The following is a 23,958-nucleotide window of genomic DNA, read 5'->3' on the forward strand; positions in this document are numbered from 1 at the left end:
GCATTTATATTTCTGTGGGAATATACTAAAGTATACCATGTTCAGAAACCTAGCTTTGAAAGATAGTTAACCTGTAATGATGCTGATGAAAATTTGAGGCTTGAGCACACTGTGTGTAAAGGGAAGTTGGATTACATGAATGCACCAAAGAATGTTGTTGTCTCCAGTCTGAAGACTGGTTTGATGCAGTGCTCCATGCTATTCTATCTTGTACAAGCCTATTTTTTTCTGAATAACTACTGCAACCTACATCCTCCTGAATCTGCTTACTGTATTCATGTCTTGGGCTCCCTCTACTATTTTTACCCCCCCCCCCCCCCCCCCCCCCCCCACTTCCCTCAGAATAATGGAATGTTGTCGAATTAAATCGGTTGATGCTGCGGGAATTAGATTAGGAAATGATTCGCTTAAAGTAGTAAATGAGTTTTGCTATTTGGGGAGCAAAATAACTGATGATGGTCGAAGTACAGAGGATATAAAATGTAGACTGACAATGGCAAGGAAGGTGTTTCTGAAGAAGAGAAATTTGTTAACATCGAGTATAGATTTAAGGGTCAGGAAGTCATTTCTGAAAGTATTTGTATGGAGTGTAGCCATGTATGGAAGTGAAACATGGACGATAAATAGTGGCAAATTCTGAGGCATCAAGGGATCACCAATTTAGTATTGGAGGGCAGCATGGAGGGTAAAAATCATAGAGGGAAACCAAGAGATGCATACACTAAACAGACCGAGCGAGGTGGCGCAGTGGTTAGACACTGGACTCACATTCGGGAGGACGACGGTTCAATCCCGCGTCTGGCCATCCTGATTTAGGTTTTCCGTGATTTCCCTAAATCACTCCAGGCAAATGCCGGGATGGTTCCTTTCAAAGGGCACGGCCGACTTCCTTCTCCCTCCTTCCCTAATCCGATGAGACCGATCACCTCGATGTCTGGTCTCCTTCCCCAAAACAACCAACCAACCAACCACTAAACAGATTCAGAAGGATGTAGGTTGTAGTAGGTACTGGGAGATGAAGAACCTTGCACAGGATAGAGTAGCTTGGAGAGCTGCATCAAACCAGTCTTTGGACTGAAGACCAGAACAACAACAACAATGTTCATCTTATGTCCTCCTTTCAAGACATTGTCTATTCCATTCAATGGCTCTTCCCAGTCCTTTGCTGTCTCTGACAGAAGTACAATGTTATTGACAAACCTCAAAGTTTTTATTTCTTCCCCCTGAAGTTTAATTCCTCTCCATTTTTTTCCTCAGTGTACAGATAGAATAACATCAGATATGGGCTGCAAGCATGTCTCTCTCCCTTTGCAAGCCATTGTTCCCTTTCATGCCCCTCAACTCTTGTCACTTTCACCTGGCTTCTGTACATGTTGTAACTAGCCTTTCGCTCCCTTTATTTTACCTCTGCTACCTTTAGAATTTCAGAGTTTGCTCCAGTCAACATTATCAATAGCTTTCTCTAAATCTACAAATTCTGCACCTATCTTATAAGAAAAGTTGTAGGGTCAGTATTGCCTCACGTGATCCTACATTTCTCCAGAATCCAAACTGATAATCCTGAGATTGTCTTCTACCAGTTCCTCCATTCTTCTATAAAGAATTTGTGTTAGTATTGTGCAACCATGACTTATTAAACTCATGGCTTGGTAATATTCACACATGTCAGCACCTGCTTTCTTTGGAATTGGAATTATATTCTGCTGGAAGTCTGAGCATATTTCACCTGTATCATAAATATTGCACACCAGATGGAAGAGTTTTGTCATTGCTGGCTCTCCTATTGCTATCAGTAGTTCTGATCAAATGTTGTCTACTCCTGGGACCTTGTTTTGACTTAGGTCTTTCACTGCTCTATCAAATTCTTCTTGCAGTATCTTATCTCCCATCTGATCTTCATCTATCTCCTCTTTTAGTTCTATAATAATGCCTTCATCTTCCTTGTATAGACCTTCTATGTACTGCTTCCACCTTCAGCTTTTCCTTCTTTGCTTAGGACTGGTGTTCTGTCTGATATTCATACAGGTGGTCTCTTTTTCTCCAAAGGCCTCTTTAATTTTCCTGTGGTGGTATTTATTTTTTCCCTTGGTATATCATTCTACATCCTTACATTAGTCCTCTAGCCATTCCTCTTAAGTCATTTTGTGCACTTCCTGTCAATCTAATTTTTTAGTTCCTTGTATTCCCTTTTACCTGCTTCCTTTCCTGCATTTTTAATTTTATTCTTTCATCATTTGAATTCAATGTCACTTTTGTTGTTCAAGGATTTCCACTATTTTATCTCTCAAAGCTACTCATTCTTCTTCTACTGTATTCCTTTCCATGTTCTAGCCAATGGTTACCTAATGCTCCCTCTGAAATTCTCAGCAACCTCTGATCCTTTCAACTTATATAGGACCTGCCTCCTCAATATACTACCTTTTTGCAATTTATTCAGTTTTAATCTACAGTTCATAACCAATAAATTGTGGTCAGAGTCCATATCTGCCACTGGAAATGACTTACAATTTAAAATCTGGTTCTGAAATCTCTGTCTTACCATGATATAATCAATCTGAAACCCTCAGTATCTCCAGGTGTCTTCCACATACACAGTCTTCTTTCATGATTCTTAAACCAAGTGTTAGTGATGATTAAATTGTACCAGGTGGCTCCCTCTTTCATTCCTTTACCCCAGTCTGTGTTCAATTACTATTTTTCCTTCACTTCCTTTTCCTACTGTTGAATTCAAACCCCACTCACAATTAAATTATTATCTCCCTAATCTTCTATCTCATCATATATTTCTTCAATCTCTTCATCATCTGCAGAGCTACTTGGCCTATAAACTTGTACTATTGTGGTGGGTATGGGCTCCATGTCTGTTGGGTATGCTTATGCGTTCACAACACTGTTCATAGTAGCTTGTGTGCATTCACATTTTCTTATTCATTATTAAACCTACTCCTGCATTACCCCTATTTGATTTTGTATTTATAACCTTGTATTCACCTGACCAGAAGTCTTGTTCCTTCTGCCACTGAACGTCACTAATTCCCATTATATCTGACTTCAACCTATCCGTTTCCCTTTTTAAATTTTCTAACCTACCCACCAGAATAAGGGCTCTAAAATTCCATGCTTTGATCTTTAGAATGCCAATTTTGCTTCTCCTGATTACAACATCCTCTTGAGTATTTCCTGCCTGGAGATCTGAATGGGAGACTATTTTACCTCTAGAATATTTTAACCAAGAGGGTGCCATCATTTAACCATACAGTAGAGCTGCTTGTCTCTGGGTAAAATTACACATGTAGTCTCCCTTTTGGTCATTTGCAGTACCATCAGAGAAAGGCTGTTTTGGTTGATACTACCAGGCCACATCAGTCAATCATCCAGACTGTTGCCCTGCAAAAACTGATAAGGCTACTGCCCTCTTCAGCAACAACACATTTGTTTGTCCTCTCAACAGATACTCCTCCATTGCAGTTGCACCTACAGTATGGCTATTTGAAGTGCTGAGGCATGCAAGCCCACCACCAACGGCAAGGACTGTGGTTCATGGGGAAGGGTGTGTACCAGTGCTTCTAGTTTTCTGCTATTATTGTGGAAGTATTTGAAAAGGAATATGTATGTGAAAGGAACATTCTTGTATGGAAGTGTGTTACATAAACTATTATGCAATTTATTACCTCTGGAAGCATTAAGGTTAGTTAGATGTGTATGCTGCATAATTTTAGTCATGCTACTTTGTGTAAATTGTTGATGCTAAATAGCAGGTAATGTACTGTTCTGTGCAAGAGTCAGAAGCCTAGATTTAAGATGTGTTTATTGGCCAAATACTGGATGTGCTTTGATTATTTTATACTGAGGGCACATTTTTTAGTTTTCATTACTGGGTCAGATGATTTCATCTAGTTATTCTTATTTACTTACTCAAGGCAATGAAATTATCTTCCAGTTATTTGTTTATTGTTGGAGGAAAAGAGTAGTGTTAAGATGAATTTTCACTGCATAATGCATTTTAATTCACTAATTAGTAAAGTGGGACTCAATATTTGATGGTACTTTATTACAGAAAATAAATTTTCTCCAGAGTGTAGGCCACCTTGTGTTAAATTCGTTTACATCATTACTGTTTATGAGAGTGTAAGTACATTTTACTTTAACCCCAGTTTTAAAATCACTAACATGGTGCTAGTGAAAGTGTTTCATCACAATTCACAAGCAAATGTGTGTGTGTGTGTGTGTGTGTGTGTGTGTGTGTGTGTGTGTGATTAATTTCTATTGTTTGCCACATATTAATGTAAAACTATCTTAGTTGTAAAGCGGCATTTCTTATGACACGTATCTTATCATGACACATATCTTATCATCATATGCATACTATAGAGACCTTTTTCTTTCCCACTTGAAGGGTCTACCAAGAAAAAGGGTCTTTGGATGTGAAATCCCTAAATTTTGTACAGACCTCCATAATGATGGAAAAACTTGCTTGTTTCTTTCTTTAATTGTGAACTGTGATGAAAGACTTTCACTAGCACCATCCTAGTGAGTTTCAAATGGGGCTAAAGTAAAATGTACTTACACTCTCATAACCAGTAATGATTTAAGAGCATTTAACGTAAGATGGCCTACATATACATAGGTAGAATTGTAAACGCTGTTAACAGGATATTGTAGCCTAATCTGTACATATGGTGAGATGGAAAGGATAGGTGGACATAGAGGAAAAGGATGACCTATACCTGAGAGATAAAGGAGAACATGTAAATAGGGACACTATTGCTGTGGCTAAATAATGTGTAGAGATAATCGTTTCAAAAAGAAAGGTGTATTTTGATGGTTATTATATAAATTGGTACCATTAGTTTATAGGTTTCTGCAAAGAAGCAAAGTAGATAAATTTACCTGAGCTGGTCAGTCTGTTCCCTATATTAATTTAAAGATGACATAATAAAGGGACAAATGTCTGAATTTTATATGCTATTCGAGCTGCAAAATCGATGCTGTTGTGAAATCAGGTTCCAGTTTCAAAGCTGAGACTGCAGTAAGCCATGAAAAAGTATCAGAGCTGAGCACAAATGATTTTTCTGTTTTCCTCACTGGAAGGTACAACATAGCAACGAACAGTACAAAGGAACTCACAATTTCTCTTAAGCGAATACTGCTTGAGTTCAGAAAGACAAATTTGATAATTTTTTCAGTTACCCCCCCCCCCTCCCCCCATGACCTACCAAATTGGTCCTGTGTAAATGAAGAGGTACAAAAGGCAAACAAAGACATTCAAAATATTGCAGACAGTTTAAAAATGTGACATTTGTGGATATAAGTGAACTTGGAAAAAGATTCCACACAAGGTGTGGCCTCCATCTCAACAGAACGGGAAAGGAATTCATTATTTGCAAGATTTTAAAAATAGTAGGACAAAAATTATGCCTGAAGCAGGATATCTCAGTAGCCATACCTCTCAACAACAAATGTGTCATGTCTAATTCTAGAGATAAGAAGTGTGTAGTTACAGAAGTGAGATCTCTCAAGGCTGGAAGTGGACCATTTATCTCTGTGGAACAAACCTCAAAAACAGAACCAAAAGATCACTCAGAGATTGACAGTACGTATACATGGTCAACAGCAGTATCACACAAGGAATATGTTGCAGGAAAAGTTATGCTAGCACCCTGAATACAGCAGAAGCAGTTCCAGCCTCTCCTGTGGAAATAAGTGAGGAAGGAACAGCACCAGTTGATGTGTCTAATGAAGGGAGACGAAGGAAAAAAGCAACACCAAAACGGAAACTACATCAACAACAGCAGAAGCAGCAGGAGTCACCTGTCTCCTTAAAAAGAAAAGAGTCTCCCTGCCAGCCCATCTTAAGGAGTTTTTATTAGTAACTGGTGTGACGAAAACACTGAGGTAAGAAATCTATGAAAATGTGTACTTAGACAGATAAAGAAAAATGAAAAAAAAAAATATTTAATGCATTGGAATGTAAATGGTCTGAAGGTAGATGGTATCGAAATTGAAGAACTGCAAATTATCCTCAATAAAAACAAAAATATCAAAGTTGTCTGTTTAAATGAGCATTGGTTAACTAGTGACTCCATAAAAATATTAAATAAACTGGAACATTTCAATGTAGGAAGCAGATTGTACAGAAAAGAAAGATCCCTTGGGGGTTTGTGTGTACTTCTCGATACCTGCATACCATATGAAATAAAGACAGATTCTGATTATTTGAATGAAGAGTGCACCTTTAAAAGTTGTTGTTTTGAACTAAAACACAAGAACACAATACTCAAATCAATTTACAGGATTCCGTGAAGTGCAGTAACTAAAGCTTTCTTGTCTAAACTCCAGTGTCTTCTTGATAAACTTAAGGAAGAAAAGATGAAAAATATCATCATAGCAGCTGATTTTAGTGTAAATATTATAAGTCAAGACAGTCTGTTGACATAATTCATAACTCTGGTTTTAAACCAAATTTTGTGAATTCACTAGGAAATGCCAATTCAGCTAATTGTATAGACAACTTCTTAACGAATTATGTGTTCAGCAGTGGAAACAAGTCCTCTTTGGACTTAGGAATTTCTGACCATTCTACATTGTTTATTTAGCTGCTAGAAAAAAATAAACCAAATGTTAAGAAAGGTTTTATGAAAAGAAACTTTATTAAAAATAACTTGAACCTATTCTGTGAGAAGATAGATGCAGTGAAATGGCCCAAAAAAAATTAGTGGGTCAAGTACTGAGGACTATGATAATTTTCTAAGAAGTTTTCTAGAGGTATTCAATGAATCATTCCCACCTAAGATCTGGCACCAAAAAATTAAAAGTAAACTAAACTGGATCACTCCAGGCTTAAAAGTATCTAGTGCTCATAAACGAGAGCTACATAAAGCAATGAAACCCAATAAAAACCTTAAATTTGTTAACTATGTGAAACGTTATAAAGTTGTATTTAAAAGTGCTGTTAAAGCTGGCAAAAGAAAGTCAAATGATAAGTTCATTTTCAGACATAAGAATAAGTCTAAAGCAGTGTGGTCTGTTATTAAATCAGAATCAGGTACAACAGTTAACCACCAGGAAATTTCAAAAATCAAACAAAACAATGATACTGTTTCAAACCCTGCTCAAATAGTACAATGTTTTAATACGTTTCTCACAAATGTAACAAAATTTAAATGTGACTACTTATCACAACAATGTGAATTTCTTTGGCTTAGACCAGAATAGTGACCCCCTTGTGACACTTAGTAAAGTCTCAGTAGAAGATGTAAAAAATGCTATTTTGTCCTTAAAAAACAAAAACTCTGCAGGGTGGGATCAAGTACCCACCAAAGTAATTAAATTTTTATATGATAAAATAGCACACCCTCTGTCCTTAATAATCAGTCATTTGAGCAAGCCAGCTTCCCTGATGTGCTTAAGTGTGCAGAGGTAAAACCATTACACAAAGACAGATCAAGAGAGGATATAAGAAATTACCGCCCCATATCTATCCTTCCAGTGCTATCCAAAGTATTTGCAAAAATAGTTTCAGTCCAGATAATAAATTTTATTGTGAAACATGGTGTTATTCTTAAAAACCAATATGGATTCCAAAAAGGGAAAAGCACCATGAGTGCTGTTAATGAATTCATTGAAAAATCTGCTCATTACTAGAAAAAAGCAACAACTAGCAGGTATCTTCTGTGACCTTACAATGGCATTCGAGTCTGTGAATCACTCCATGCTGCTTAATAAACTAGACAGAATTCTCTGCGGTGTCTCAGGTCTGACAAACAGCAAGCAAAGGGTAATCATAACTTCTAACACCATACATTATGCTTCTCAGTGGGATACAATATGACAAGGAGTTCTTCAAGGGTCAATTTAGGGCCAATATTGTTTCTCTTTTACATAAGTGATTTACCTCTTAATATCAATGCCCAGCCAGTCATGTTTACTGATGATACTTTGGTACTCCTTGAAAAACAAAATGTGGGAGAAATTCCAGATGGTGTTATAAACACACAAAATGGCCTTAAACTTAACTTTTCAAAGACCTTGTTTACACTTTTTAGAATCAAACAATCAAAAATCAGTGTTGTACATAAAAATCAAGTTACAGACAAAGCTCAGTCCATTAAATTCGTGGGACTAAACTTGGACAAAAATCTAAGCTGGCAAGCACATATAGATTATTTAACTACAAAATTAAACAACTTTGCCTTTGCAATGGATATACTATCTGGTATAAAAGACATAAGCTGCAGAAATGTGATGTACCACAGCTACTTTGAATCCATAATTAGACATGGGTTAATTTTTTGGGGAAATTCAAGCTACATGTCATGAATCCTACTACATCAAAAAAGAATTGTTTGAAAAATGTGTGACTCATGTCAGTACCAATGACGCATGTCACTTTGGACTGGAGGAGATTCTCTCTGGTTTTGGACAGCTAGGGGAAATGGTCAAGACTGCCAGTCTTGCTTGCAAGATTCAGGCAGAGCTCACCATCTGCAGCAACATCGATAGAACCGACTGTGGTCCTTTGGTACAGAGCCAAGTGGAGGGCCTGAATCAGAGGCTCTGGCAGCTCTGTGACCATGTAGGCTGCAGATTTCTTGACTTGCGCCATCGGGTGGTGGGTTTCTGGGTTCTGCTTAACAGGCCAGGAGTCCACTACACACAGGAAGCAGATACATGGGTAGCGGGGGCTGTGTGGAATGGACTGGGCAGTTTTTTAGGTTAAGGGGTCTCAGGGAACCACAGAAAGGGTGTCCTTATAAAGGGGACAGGTAAAACACAGTAAGTTAGTTGTAGAAATGATTGGTATTGTAATTCTAAATTGTCGAAGCTGTGGTGCGGAAGAAACAGAGCTCCATGCCCTAATAGAAAGCACTGAAGCTCAAATAATTATAGGTACAGAAAGCTGGCTAAATCCAGCTGAAATTTTTTCAAATGATCTAACAGTGTTCCGAAAGGATGGATTAAATACAGTTGGTGGTGGAGTAGTTATTGCTGTCAGAAGTAGTTTGCCTTGTGGTGTAATTGAAGTAGATAGTTCCTGCAAAATAGTATGGGTAGAGGTTATACTTGATAATCAGACTAAACTATTAATTGGATCGTTTTACCAACCCCCTGACTCAGAAGATACACTTGCTGAACAGTTCAAAGAAAACTTGAGTCTCATTTCAAATAGGTACTCCACTCATACTGTTATAGTTGGTGGTGACTTCAATCTACCCTCAATGAGCTGGAAGTATTATATCTTTAAAGCCGGGGGCAGGCATAAAATGTCATCCAAAATTGTACTGAATGCTTTCTCAGAAAGTTATTTTGAACCATTAGTTCATGGGCCTAATCAAAGCATAAATGGTTGCAAAAGCATACTTGACCTCTTAGCAACAAATAATCCTGGACAAACAGTGAGTATTATGATGAATACAGGGATTAGCGACCACAAGGCAGTTGTTGCTAGGCTGAATGCTGTAACACCTACAACCATTAAAAATAAACACAAAGTATATCTATTTAAAAGAGCTGATTAAATGCTCTTAATGCCATTTTAAGAGACAGTCTTCACTCCTTCCAATCTGATCATGTAAGCATAGAAAAGTTGTGGAATGATTTCAGAGAGCTAGTATTGACAGCAATTGAGAGATATATACCACATAAATTAATAAGTAATGGTACTGATTCCCCATGGTACACAAAATGGGTCAGATCACTGTTGTATAAGCAGTGAAAAAAGCATGCCAAATTTAAAAGAGCACCAAACCCTGAAGACTGGCAAAGTTTTACAGAAGTTCGAAATATAGTGTGTATGTCAATGTGAAATGCTTTTAATATATTCCATAATGAAACTCTGTCTCAAAATCTGGCAGAAAACCCAAAGAGATTCTGGTCATACATAAAGCGTTCCAGTGGCAAAACACAATCAATACCTTCACTGTGCGATAACAACGATGAAGTCACTGGTGACAGTGCTACTAAAGGAGAGTTATTGAACATGGTTTTCTGAAACTCCTTCACCAAAGAAAACAAAGTAAATATTCCTGAATTCCAATCAAGAACAACTGCCAAAATGAGAAACATAGAAGTAGATATCCTCAGTGTCGCAAAGCAGCTTAAATCACTAAATAAAGACAATGCTTCTGGTCCAGATTGTATACCAGTCAAGTTCCTCTCAGAGTATGCTGGTACAATAGCTCCATATTTAGCAATTACATACAACTGCTCACTCACAGAAAGATCCATACCTAAAGACTGGAAAATTGCTCAAGTCACACCAATACCCAAAAAGGGCAGTAGAAATAATCCGTTGAATTACAGGCCCATATTACTAACGTCGATTTGCAGTAGGGTTTTGGAACGTATACTGTATTCGAACATTATGAAATACCTCAAAGAAAATGATTTATTGACACATAGTCAGTACAGATTCAGAAAATATCATTCTTGCAAAACACGACTAGCTCTTTATACTCGTGAAGTAATAAGTGCTATCAACAGGGGATGTCAAATTGATTCCACATTTTTATATTTCCAGAAGGCTTTCAACATCATTCCTCACAAGCGTCTTCTAACCAAACTGCATGCCTATGGAATATCACTTCAGCTGTGCGACTGGATTCATGATTTCCTGTCAGGAAGGTTGCAATTCATAGTAACAGACGGAAAGTCATCGAGTAAAACAGAAGTAATATCCAGCATTTCCTAAGGAAATGCTATAGGTCCTCTATTATTCCTGATCCGTATTAACGGTATAGGAGACAATCTTACCATCTTGTAAAGTCATCACATGACCAAAACAAATTGCAAAAAGATTTAGATGAGATATCTGTATGGTGCAAAAAGTGGCAATTGACCCTGAATAAAGAAAAGTGTGAAGTTATTCACATGAGTACTAAAAGAAATCCACTAAATTTCGCTTATGTGATAAGTCACACAAATCTGTAGGCTGTAAATTCAACTAAATACTTGGGGATTACAATTACAAATAACCTAAATTGGAACGGTCACATAGATAATGTTGTGGGTGGAGCAAACCAAAGACTGCGATTCATTGGCAGAACACTTAGAAGATGCAACAGGTCTACTAAAGAGACTGCTTACACCACTCTTGTGCAACCTATTCTGGAGTATTTCTGTGTGGTGTGGGATCTGCATCAGGTGGGACTGACGGATTACATTGAAAAAGTCCAAAGATGAGTGTCTTGTTTTGTATTATCGTGAAATGGGGGAGATAGTGCCACAGACATGATATGTGTATTGGAGTGGCAATCATTAAAATAAAGGTATTTTTTGTTCCAACGGGATCTTCTCATGATATTTCAATCACCAGTTTTTCCTCCAATTGTGAAAACATTCTGTTGGCACCCAACTACATAGGGAAAAATAATCATCATGATACAATAAGAGAAATCAGGGTTCTCACAGAGTGCTCGTTTTTCCCTTGTGCCATTTTAGAGTGGAACGGTAGAGAGACAGCTTGAAGGTGGTTCACTGGACCATCTGCCAGGCACTTTATTGTGAATAGCAGAGTAACCATGTAGGTGTAGACGTAGGTGTACAACACTATACAGAAAGAAAAGTTCATGCTTCCACAACATTGCTTAAAACTCTACCAACAGACACCCCAGTACATGGGACTGAAAATTTACAATAAACTCAAGGGTAGAGATGTACTGAGCATGGATATAGGTTCACTGAAGAGAAAACTATATGATCTCCTGGTGGAAAAATGCTACTATTCAATTGAGGAGTTTATGAAATCATCATTTGAATAGTGTGACTGGAAAGATAAGAAATGGATTATGGAATGTCCAGCATCAAATACTTGTTAATTGTTCAAAAAATATATCTCTTCTGGTTTAGTGGCAGTTTAGAAAGGGTTAAGGAGTTTTATGAGGAAATTGACCTCATAACAATGAATGTGATGTTCCCTGTAACAGCTGTTGTTGTTGTGGTCTTCAGTCCTGAGACTGGTTTGATGCAGCTCTCCATGCTACCCTATCCTGTGCAAGCTTCTTCATCTCCCAGTACTTACTGCAACCCACATCCTTCTGAATCTGCTTAGTGTATTCATCTCTTGGTCTCCCTCTACGATTTTTACCCTCCACGCTGCCTGCCAATGCTAAATTTGTGATCCCTCGATGCCTCAGAACATGTCCTACCAACCGATCCCTTCTTCTAGTCAAGTTGTGCCACAAACTCCTCTTCTCCCCAATCCTATTCAATATCTCCTCATTAGTTATGTGATCTACCCATCTAATCTTCAGCATTCTTCTGTAGCACCACATTTCGAAAGCTTATATTCTCTTCTTTTTCAAACTATTTATCGTCCATGTTTCACTTCCATACATGGCTACACTCCATACAAATACTTTCAGAAACGACTTCCTGACACTTAAATCAATACTCGATGTTAACAAATTTCTCTTCTTCAGAAACGCTTTCCTTGCCATTGCCAGTCTACATTTTATATCTTCTCTACTTCGACCATCATCAGTTATTTTGCTCCCCAAATAGCAAAACTCCTTTACTACTTTAAGTGTCTCATTTCCTAATCTAATTCCCTCAGCATCACCTGACTTAATTCCACTACATTCCATTATCATCGTTTTGCTTTTGTTCATGTTCATCTTATATCCTCCTTTTAACACACTGTCCATTCCATTCAACTATAGTTCTAAGACTTTTGTAGAGTCCCGTACTCTTCTTCTAGAGGAATCTCTGTTGTCTTTTTTAATCTTTACTGGAAATAATATGTAATATGGTTGGGTTTACAAGAATTTTTTAATGGGAAGTTTGGGTAATTTAGTCCCTGGACTCTGTTTAATCTGAATGTGAAACATACTCATGTTCTGTAATTTCCAGATGTTTTATGATCAGGGATATAAAAACCTCAATTGTGGAATGAATATACTTGATTAGATGAAACATGGGTGATTCAACTAAATGGCTGCTGGACTGTAATGAGTGGTGCAGGAGATAAAACCACAAAATGTTGTAAAAAAACTGTTTAATGATCCTTATGGATAATAAATATTTGTTATCTGAGATCCTATGTCCATAGTAAGAGTGATTTCCTGTTAGAAATGTTATGAAATATAATGCCCTGAAATGAGGGACATCCTACTTGAGATACTTCCCTCCCTCCTAAAGTGCTGTTCCATTGCCCAACCAACTTCCATGACCACTTTCAATCCCAACCCCTTGCCACAGGGATCATATCCCTGTGGAAGAACCAGCTGCAAATCCTGTCCAATCCACCCACCCAGCACCTTCTATTCCAGTCCTGTCACAGGTTTAATCCTACCCCGTCAGGGGCTGGGCCACCTGTGAAAGCAGCCATGTCATTTACCAGCTCTGATGCAATCACTGCACAGCTTTTTATATTGGTGTGATTACCAAGCAGCTTTCCACCAGGATGAATGGCCACTGCCAAACAGTAGACCACACTGTGACACAACATGCAGCTGAACATAACACACTTGACTTCTATGGCTGCTTCACCACTCAAGCCATCTGGGTCCTTCCCTCCACCACCAGCTCTTCTGAATTGTGCAGATCGGAGTTATCCTTACAAGACGTTCTCTGTTCCCATAATTATCCCAGCCTCAACCTATGGTAACACAACGTCTCCACACCCTCCATGCAACAGTTTCCACCCCCTCTGCCCTATCATCCCCCCCCCCCATTCTCATCTCTCACCCTATTTATTTGCAGCACTCTGCCAACACATCCACCTGCCTTTCTCTACTCCTCTCCTTTTTTCCCCACCTCCCTGTCCCACAACTTCCTGAGGCTGCGACTGTGGGCATTCTAGTCCCTGCACACTCCACCAGACAGTGTTTGTCTCCCTCCCTATCCATATACTACTATCCTTTACACTTCCCCACCTCCTACAGATTGCTGCTTGCATCCCACATGATAGTTGCCATCCGGCCTGAGATGCTGGGATCGGTGGTTGTGTGTGCATGAGGTGTGCTTGCTTGTGTGTGTGTGAATGGTGTGTATTACTGATGAAGGCTGTGCCCAAAAGCTGTACGTAAGTGTCTCTTAAGTGCTCCTGTCTGCAACTCAACATGTCCTATTTACGGTAAGTAGCAATCTGTCTTTTCCTACATTGTAGAACAATATAAAAGACCTTCTTAATGAGAAGACCCACATTTATTTCGAGAACTGGATGTTGGATCTGTACTCTTAACTTCCAGCAGTAACTGCAGCTTTTGAGAAAAGAAGTTCAATCAGAAGGGATTAGTGAGCATGCTGAAATAATAACATGAGCAAGATTAAATAACAGGAAGTCTTAGCTCCTGATCAGACTTTGCTTCGCAACTTCGTATCATGGTCAAGAATGTGTGGAACATCACACTGTCTCTCCACAGGAGCCAAAACAAGTTTGGGTCTTCTTATGAAATATTTGAATGGGGGAGGCAGGTTTGTTATATTATATGCCAAATGAAGTTAAATGATGTTACACTGAGCCCGACAGTAACCAACAGTATGTGACTTGCTGCTGTGTCCAGTCTTCGACTGCCATACTCCGAGTATGCAGCAGAACTTGCATTTTTAATTGATAACTACTGTCTCCTAGCTTTCTGGCCAAGTTGCTGTCACATAGACTTTATGGATTGGATCTGATTGTTGTCTCTTGTCTGTTCAGCCTCATAGTAGTGCACACAGTTGACAGCCCTAAAATGGACTCAGGCTTGCTGTGAGCAAGATCAGAAGCTGTTTGGATTTGCTTGTAACATCCTGTATGTTTTCAAGAACTTTTTTATTTGTCTGTGTATTTTATCACATTTTAATGTCTCAAACACCAACAGATGGGACTGCAGTCCAGTAACTGAAACCAGGCAGCAGTTACTGGTCAATTCCCTGCCATCTCAGCAATATCAGCAGATGTGGCTTCTGCAGCCAGCACTTCTTGAGAGGAATGTCATGCGGACTTCTGCCCCATTATCAACTGATCACCACTTATGCCACACAACGCCATCTACCCTGCTCCAGATGTTTCTACACAGTCTCAATACAGGGGACCTTCCACAACTGTCACCACATGGAAATGGGCTTTGAACAACCAGGAGCAGCCCATCAGCAGATCGTCACAGCTGGTCTGTCTGATGATGCACAGCTTGTGTTGGTCATCACCACATCTATGATGCTGCCTCTGCTAGGCCACGAACCAATGACCCCTGCCTGAGTGTCCAATGCAGGGGCAAGGATATTGCCTCGCTGCCCCACTGCCACCTCACAGATGTCAGCCAGCACCTGGTAGCATGATGTGGTAGCCTGGGTACTGGTTCTGTACATGGGAAATGCCTGCATCAACACCCCTGTACCAGGCTCCAAGGATCACCTACCAGAGTCTGCAGTCTGTCTGTTTCAGATGTACTGAACCATGCTTGTTCATTGCCTATTCCTGTTCATCAATAGTGTTCTATCAAGTGGTTCACCTGCTCCATTGCCAATCTCCAGCCAAGAACCACTTTCCCAATACTAGCCTGCTGTAACCCTGTTACAGCATCTTAATAAACAACATTTGGCCTGCCTTTCACTATTTCTTTGGTTTTAATGCATAGAGGTAAAAAACAAAACAATTAGGGAACCAAGCAATGCAGTTTATCTATTCCTTAAATGGCCATGGATAGGATGTAGGGCAGATGTCATTTTATCAAAAGTTTGAATCCAAATCTGAACTGTCAGTATACTAGAATTAGATGTGCCAAAAAAAAGGAATCACTGGAGCAAACTGTATGAGCACAAGGATTTTCCATGTCTGGGCAGAATTTATCTTCAGGAGCCAAAATTCAATCACTGCTGATATATGCAATAAATGCAGACATTATCTATTCCTAGCTTTGAGACCTCTTAGTTACTCCATCAAGTAGGCAAGAGGGGTAGGTTTTAGAAGGCTGGGAAAGAGGCAAAGGTCACTCAGACCCCAGTACTTCTTCCTTGTCCCCACACAAAGACAGTCCCTCACATCCTGGGATCCAAGTGAACTGGCTTCCTTCCCAGTCTTCTGAAATCTACCCCTCTTTTTTCCTCGATGAAGGAACTAACAACACCATAATCTAGAAGTAGATTGTTTCTACTCTTATTGTGTCTGTCAACAGTACTGGAATTTTGTCTCGAAGGTAAGCACTGGTGAGCCGTACTGTCTCCTCATAATTTTACAGTGTATGACATTTTGCCAATTATTTTCTTATGGATGGTCCAAGATTTTCTTAAAGATGTTCTTATAGATGTTTTGATGCAGGATCTGGGGGACAGGGAGACATGTTATGTGCTCTTATTAAAAATAAATGTCTCACTGTATATTCCTTTTATGCATATAACATAGACTTTCCGCATTTGTTGCAAGCCTTCAGGGTGAGACACCAAAATGTTATGATGTACAGAACCACAACACAAGAAATAAGAACAGTTATTGCAGACAGAGGATAAGATTAAAAGTAACAAGTAGTAGTTCAGTGGTTCAATGCAGTACAACAAATCGTCACAATCCTTAAGAGCACATACTGGGCACACATTTAAAACAAAATTAAAACATTTTATTATAAATAAATGTGTGTATTCACTGACAGAATTCCAAGTTGTATGTATTGTACATTAAACTGTGCATATGGTATGTATTAAACCTTTGTTCACAAATATACATAATAAGCCTTGCACATAATATGACAGCTGCAAAAGTATCATTGGATGAGTGCATGCAAACAGAAATTTAAATAAAATATTATATAGTGGAATAGTTATTTAATTGCCTTTTATTACATTTTTGTATTATTTTATTTCTTGTTAACCAATTACATTTTTAAATCTGCTTGTTCTTGCGATGTTCTTGCATTTTTCAGAGATTCCTCATCCTCTTTCCTTTCACCATCTGTTGACATTGCACTGATGGAAAGACTCACACGACCTAAAAAGATACAATTAAACTGAAAAAGTTCATATCCTGAAATTATTATGGTAAAAAAATTTACTATAGATAATTTACATATTTATTTATACACACCAGTCTAGGGCATCAAGAGAATCAAAGTTTCCCTTATTTAGAAATGATTAAAAATCTGTGCATTCAAAGAGTTCTCAGAATAAATATTACAATAATAATTAACATGGTAGTTAATGACATAACAGTAAGCCAATGTAAGCCTTAAAACACTGTTCTCAATATTTAGATGATAAATTTCAGGGATTTTCCACATTCTAGTTTAATACAACTTTTGTTATTTATATGTATACCTGGTACTAATGGTAAAATACAATGCATACATTTGTATAATACAGTTCTGAAACAGAGTTGACAATGTTTACATGAGTTCATAAGTGAATAATAAAATTAAAACCACACAGACTAACACTGGAAATTTAAATTATTGAAGTGATGCTGTTACAGCATTATTGACAAGACACAGTGGACCTACATTATTGCATAGTAGACAATTCACACACCAAAAAGATGTAGCAAAATTCTACTAAGTGGTGTTGTGTATTGTGGATGTAACTAAATTATTTTGACACATACTTGTACAAAACACAAGGACTGTATTATATAAAAAAATTTTAATTTTGATCTGAATATCAGAGGTCCGTTGCTTCCATATTTTATTTATTCAAGATGAACATTACTATTCACTTCAAATTAAAATGAGTTTTCTTGCACATTTTTTAAGGATGTACAATATGTACACATGTGTACATATAGCATGGTTTTCCATCTTCTATTTCTAAAGTGCATGATGATAGTTATATTGAACTAGTTTGTGTTTTCACTAACAAATCAGTTGATATGCTGAAACTGCACATACCATTCTTAAAATAATAACTTCAGTTCTTTATATTTTTTTCACTGAATAATGTTAGGGGCAAATAATATGTTCCAATAAAAGCTAAACCTGCCTGCCAGTGGCTAATTAGGTCCATTCTTGTGGGATATGTAGCAGTATGAGAGTATGTAAAATGGTGTCTGATGTAGACATTCAATATAAACTGAGATGTGGCTTTCAATTCTTAACTCCAGAATATACTGGTCACAGTGCTATCCACATATATTAGATAATTAAATAATTGTGTTCTGTAGAGCTCATCGAAGAGAACCTTCACAAATATGGACTGCATCCAAGTTTTTGGTATGATAAGAGCATCAACTCTTAGAAACTTAATTTGTACACTGAATTGACGATAAACTATAACAATGTTGTTTAATAATATCTATGCTTACATCAGTTAACTTGAAGCTCGTTAATTAGGTGGAGGGTCACTAATTTGCAAACAACTGCTGCTTCTTCATTTATATTAAATAGGTGATGTTTATATTTTATTGGAAGTTTAATATTTACTTGATTACACTGGGATTTTTCAAAGAAAATAGTTATCTACATATGTAATAACAGAGGTCATTTTACAATATATTTCTACTTATCATGCAGGTGCACAACGTACACTGCTACTTGCCATCTAGCTACTATGAGTTTTCAAACATTTAATATTTATAAGAGTGGATAATCAGGTATATTTATAATTTTCTTTTGAATTAGTAGGGATGCCCAATTTCTTCGTTTATGTTAGATGAGAACTTGTTGAATATCTTTGCATCAAAGTACTTAACTCCATTCTGAAACCTAGTCTAAATGAAAATTATTTTTTTGTATTGTATTTTGGTAGTGTAGATCATAGTTCACATAGCTGAAATTGAGCTTTATTATCAGCAACAAAAACACCAGATGTACTAAGAAGTGAGAGGAAGCATTCCAAGACCTTTAAAGAGACCTCTGCAAGATACAATGTTCATTGCTTTTCACAATATTCTTACTGTTCACTTCTGTTTTACAATTACTTTTATTTACCCTAGGTGGGTTGCTCCAGAAGATAATTTCACTAGACAACAGGTAGTGAAGACATGCAACAGAAGCTAGCACTCTTGTCTTTAGGTAAAAACAATGAGAGTTACTTGTACAACCAAACTGTGTTGAACATTGGAAACTATGTTTTTGAAACCCTATTTAATTTACCAAAAGCGCTAATGCATATTTTTATTCTTCAGTTAATTTCTTTTGCTTTCCATACAGTTGATTTCTATTATCCCAGATACAAAAATTTATAAACTGGCCTCTCGAGTACATTATTAATTTATACTCTACATTATTTTGGATTTATTTAAATTAATTTTCTAGCTTGCTTACAATATTGCTGTATAAAGTTAATCAAATAATTGTTGGAGTCTATACACATTAGAAATAAAAAGTGCAATTTCATATGCTTAGTTATGCAGTGATAACATGAGTTCTTTCTTATCTAGTTTGAGGGTCTTAAACTTTCTGTAAGAGCCCTGAGAATAGTTTTGGCAATATGGAGTGTTTTTGTCTGATCCTTCTGCCAATTCCGAATTTATTGATATCCTGGTGAAGTCAATCAAACTATAGCACTGATACAAATGAGATGTGTGAGAGAAGTAATAACACTGACAACACTGTGAGCGACCTGGAAATGATGTGTTGTTCTGCAAGTGTAAACTAGTATGTTAATCCCTTTCAGATGCTTGATCCAAGTTACAGCTCCATACAGCCATCACATGATATTTAAGAGTACCATCTGTCAAGTTGTGTTTTTGTTGTGAACAGCAGAATTTACAGCAATGTTATGCCATCAAGTTTTGTATTAAACTTTGGGAATCCACAAGTGTGACCTTTGGAAAGTTGAAACAGGCCTACAAGGAACATTCCTTATCAAGAGCACAAGTTTTTCACTGGCACAAATCATTTTTGGAAGGATGAGAATATGCTGAAGATGAATGTTGCTCAGGGAGGCCTTCAGCTTCAGAAACCAATGAAAACTTTGCATGTGTGCATGCTCTTATGAGATCAGACCAGTGTTTAAAAATGAGGATGATGGTTGACCTGTTAAACTTAAACACTTTCACTGTACATGAAATTCTTACCAAAGTTTTGCAAATGCAAAATATTGTGCCAAAATGATGCCAAAAAACCTCACAACTAAACAGAAGGACAGTCAAAGAAATGTGTGCATTGATGTTCAAAATAGGAGTGTCAATAACTACGAATGGTTCAGTTGTGTGATTACAGGTGATGAATCCTGAATTTTTGAGTACAATCATGAGACAAATTGGCAAAGTGAGGAGTAGCATGCTGAGACATATCCCTGACTGAAAAAAAGCTCAAATGAGCAAATAAAAGAGCAAAATAATGCTGTTTTGCTCTTTTTGGACCTTTTCCTCCAGGGTAAACTGTCAACAAAGTGTTTTTTTCAAATATCTCCCCCTATTCAGCAGATCTGAGGCCTTGCAACTTTTTTCTTTTCTTGAAATTGAAAAATGCCTGAAAAGGGTTTCATTTTGGGACTATGGAGACTATTTGACAGAATGTGTGCAACACATTGAAGACCCTACTAGTTGAAGCCTTTCAGCACTGCAAGCAAGACTGGGAACAATGATTCTGTCAGTGTGCAGCTGCCAAGGGGAATTACTTCGAAGCAGACAATATTATTGTTTGATTAAAATAAAAAACTTTAGTAATAAAAAATCAGTCACTGTACTTTTCTCACACACCTCATGTATTTTTTAGTATATTAATGTAATTTGAATCAACATGTTGTCCTCAATGGTAATTAATGTAAATTTTGTTGAAACTGAGTCACTAGCTTAATAAAAATCTGTGAATCCCAGAAATAGTAGCAATTTATTGTCTGTCTTTCATTTTAGAATTTAGTTCATGATTTGCGAAAGGTCCATGGTACATTCATTTCTACAGTCAGCTTGTTCTTTTGCCTGATTAAAATCAAATGTCCTCTCTGTGCAGTTGGGATACTTCCAATGAATAGGTTGTAAATTATAAAGAGAACATGACAGATTAAGATCTTTTTATGTTTTGTCTTTCTAATTTCTTGTGAAATAGGATAGATAGCCCTGTTTTGGGAATTGTGTACCTCCCAGACTTTCTGTAAACAGTTTTGTTAAGTTCTCTTTGCATAGCTTTTCCTCCAGATTTGGCCATTTCTACTGAAATGCCTTAATTTCAGACACCTTTCCTTTCTTGATAGCTTGAATCGCTTTATACCACTCACTGAGAATTAATTCAAGAACATGATTATTTTCCTTATTAAATATTTATGTTTCTTGTTAATCCATTCACCTACAACAGCATGATTCATGCTTGGGCAGTTTTCTTTCTGTTGTTACTTCATGTGTCATCTGCCATCTTAACTGGTGAAATCTGGTGCCCAGTCAACATATCAAGAATCAAGAATTTTATTCACCATGGATCATTTTATAATATTGGCTTCGTCACACAGGATGTAGTAGTACATACACAACAATAAAATAAACTAGTGTCAAAACATTATAGTATACATTTAAAGCATGTCAGTGTACCAAATTACACCTGGATAGTTTCTAAAAGTTAATGCAATAAATTACACTCTAATATAATATTGTATAGTATATAGTATACCCTGTACATACTGTATTATCTATTGTATGTACTATGTAATTACACACGACTAACAACAGCACACAAAAATATGTTAAACTAAAGAAAACTTTTAAATGCTAATATCATCCTCAGGCATCTCAAAGAATTGTTTAATGTTATAAAATAGATGATATGACAGCCAGCTGTACTACCTAATTTAAAAAAAAATTATATCCATAGACTGAACATGAATTGGCAATTTATTGAACATTTTGAGTGGTTCTACTTTTTGGGAATTTCCTGCTCTTTCTAATCTGTGGCATGATACGTTTAAATTACCCTTAGCTCTGGTGCTGCGTTCATGTATTTCCCCTCTGGCAATAAATTCTGAAATATTATTTTTAATATAGAGTACAGACACATAAATATATAAATTTATAATTGTGAGTATTCTGAGTATGGAAAAAAGAGGGTGACAGTGATCGCTATGACATCTTTGACATATTATGTGTAAGACTTTTTTTTGTAATTTCAAGATGTTCTTGATGTGAGGAGAGTGCCCCCATACAATCAGACCATACTAAAAATGTGACTGGAATAACCCAAAGCATGTCACCCTAAGGTACTCCAAGCTCACTACCTCCCTTAATTTCAAGATAAGGTATTCCACTAGGGATATTTTTTCACATACGTGATTGACATGTTCCTCCCAACAGAGTTATGAGTCAATGTAAATACCTACGAGTTTTACTGACTTATTGCCTACTTCATTTGACGTTCCCATTAAAAGTTGTTGGGTTTTATCAGTATTGCACTGGAGCTTATGGCTGCAAACCAGTCCAGAGCCTAATCAAGCATTTCTTTTGTTACACTATTCAGAACTGAAATGTCCTGATGTGTGGTAAGTTCTGTTGTATCATCAGCATAACGTATGACAGGGTGGGCTGTGTTATTAGGTAAATCATTGATAGCTACAATGAAGAAGAAGGGTCCAGTTTCTGTATTGTCTTTGCCATGCTCTCTTTTTAGATTAGATTAGATTTACTTTCATTCCAATTGATCCATAGTGAGGAGGTCCTCCAGGATGTAGAACATGTCAGAAAAACAACAATACATGACAAATATTTACAACTAAAACAAATAAACTAATGTACAATTCCACAGGTCCCAAGTGGAATGATCGTCATTTTTTAATGAGCACTATATGAAAGAGTCATTTTACAAAGACTAATGCACTGAATTTAAAACAAAAAAGTTTTATTTATTTATTTATAAGGTAATAAATGTGTAATACAACTACTATAATACAATGAACACATTACTGCACAGAAATGGTGCAGAAGTTAGATTGTACTTACACTCACACACACACACATATTTACAATGAACACATTACGGAACACAAATTGTGCAGAAGTTATACTAGTTGTTTTTACTGAGAATTTCATCAATGGAGTAGAAGGAGTTGGCCACCAATAAATCCTTTAGGTTTCTCTTAACTGAGTTTCATTGGTTGTTAAGCTTTTTATGGCTGCTGGCAAGTTATTGAAAATGTGTGTTCCTGAATTATGCACACCTTTTTGTACAAGACTAAGTGACATTAAATCCTTGTGAAGTTTATTCTTATTTCTAGTATTGATTCCATGAATTGAGCTGTTGGTTTGAAAAAGTGATATATTTTTAATGACAAATTTCATTAAGGAATAAATATATCGGGAAGCAGTAGTTAGTATCCCTAGTTCCCTAAACAGGCTTCTGCAGGATGTTCTTGAGTTCACACCACATATAACTCTTACTGCACGTTTTTGTGCCCGGAAAACTTTAGCTTGGTTTGATGAATTACCCCAAAAAATAATCCCATATGACATTATGGAATGAAAGTAAGCATAGTATGCCAGCTTTTTCATTTTTATATCCCCTATGTCTGATGGCTAGAGGACAAATGTAAGGATGTAGAGGTTTGTCTCACTAGGGGTAAGATAGATACTGCCTACAGGAAAATTAAAGAGACCTTTGGAGAGAAGAGAACCACTTATATGAATATCAAGAGCTCAGATGGCAACCCAGTTCTAAGCAAAGAAGGGAAGGCAGAAAGGTGGAAGGAGTATATAGAGGGTTTATACAAGGGCGATGCACTTGAGGACAATATTATGGAAATGGAAGAGGATGTAGATGAAGATGAAATGGGAGATAAGATACTGCGTGAAGAGTTTGACAGAGCACTGAAAGACCTGAGTCGAAACAAGGCCCCGGGAGTAGACAACATTCCATTAGAACTACTGATGGCCTTGGGAGAGCCAGTCATGACAAAACTCTACCATCTGGTGAGCAAGATGTATGAGACCGGCGAAATATCGTCAGACTTCAAGAAGAATATAATAATTCCAATCCCAAAGAAAGCAGGTGTTGACAGATGTGCAAATCACCGAACTATCAGTTTAATAAGTCACAGCTGCAAAATACTAACGCGAATTCTTTACAGACGAATGGAAAAACTGGTAGAAGCGGACCTCGGGGAAGATCAGTTTGGATTCCGTAGAAATGT

The 23,958-nt window shown here is 37.2% G+C and overlaps 1 protein-coding gene across 1 annotated transcript in view; it reads right to left on the bottom strand.

Moving 5' to 3' along the window:
- Nucleotides 1–16,650: 16,650 nt before the first annotated feature.
- LOC126236574 (nose resistant to fluoxetine protein 6-like) overlaps nt 16,651–23,958 on the bottom strand; it is a 259,898-nt gene continuing 252,590 nt past the window's right edge. The window contains exon 13 of the mRNA XM_049945986.1: nt 16,651–16,903. Within this exon, the coding sequence (XP_049801943.1) occupies nt 16,791–16,903 (113 nt within the window). The 3' untranslated portion in view covers nt 16,651–16,790. The remainder of the gene's footprint in view (nt 16,904–23,958) is intronic.

Source organism: Schistocerca nitens, chromosome 2, assembly GCF_023898315.1.
Source record: "Schistocerca nitens isolate TAMUIC-IGC-003100 chromosome 2, iqSchNite1.1, whole genome shotgun sequence".
NCBI classification, from domain to species: Eukaryota; Metazoa; Arthropoda; class Insecta; order Orthoptera; family Acrididae; genus Schistocerca; species Schistocerca nitens.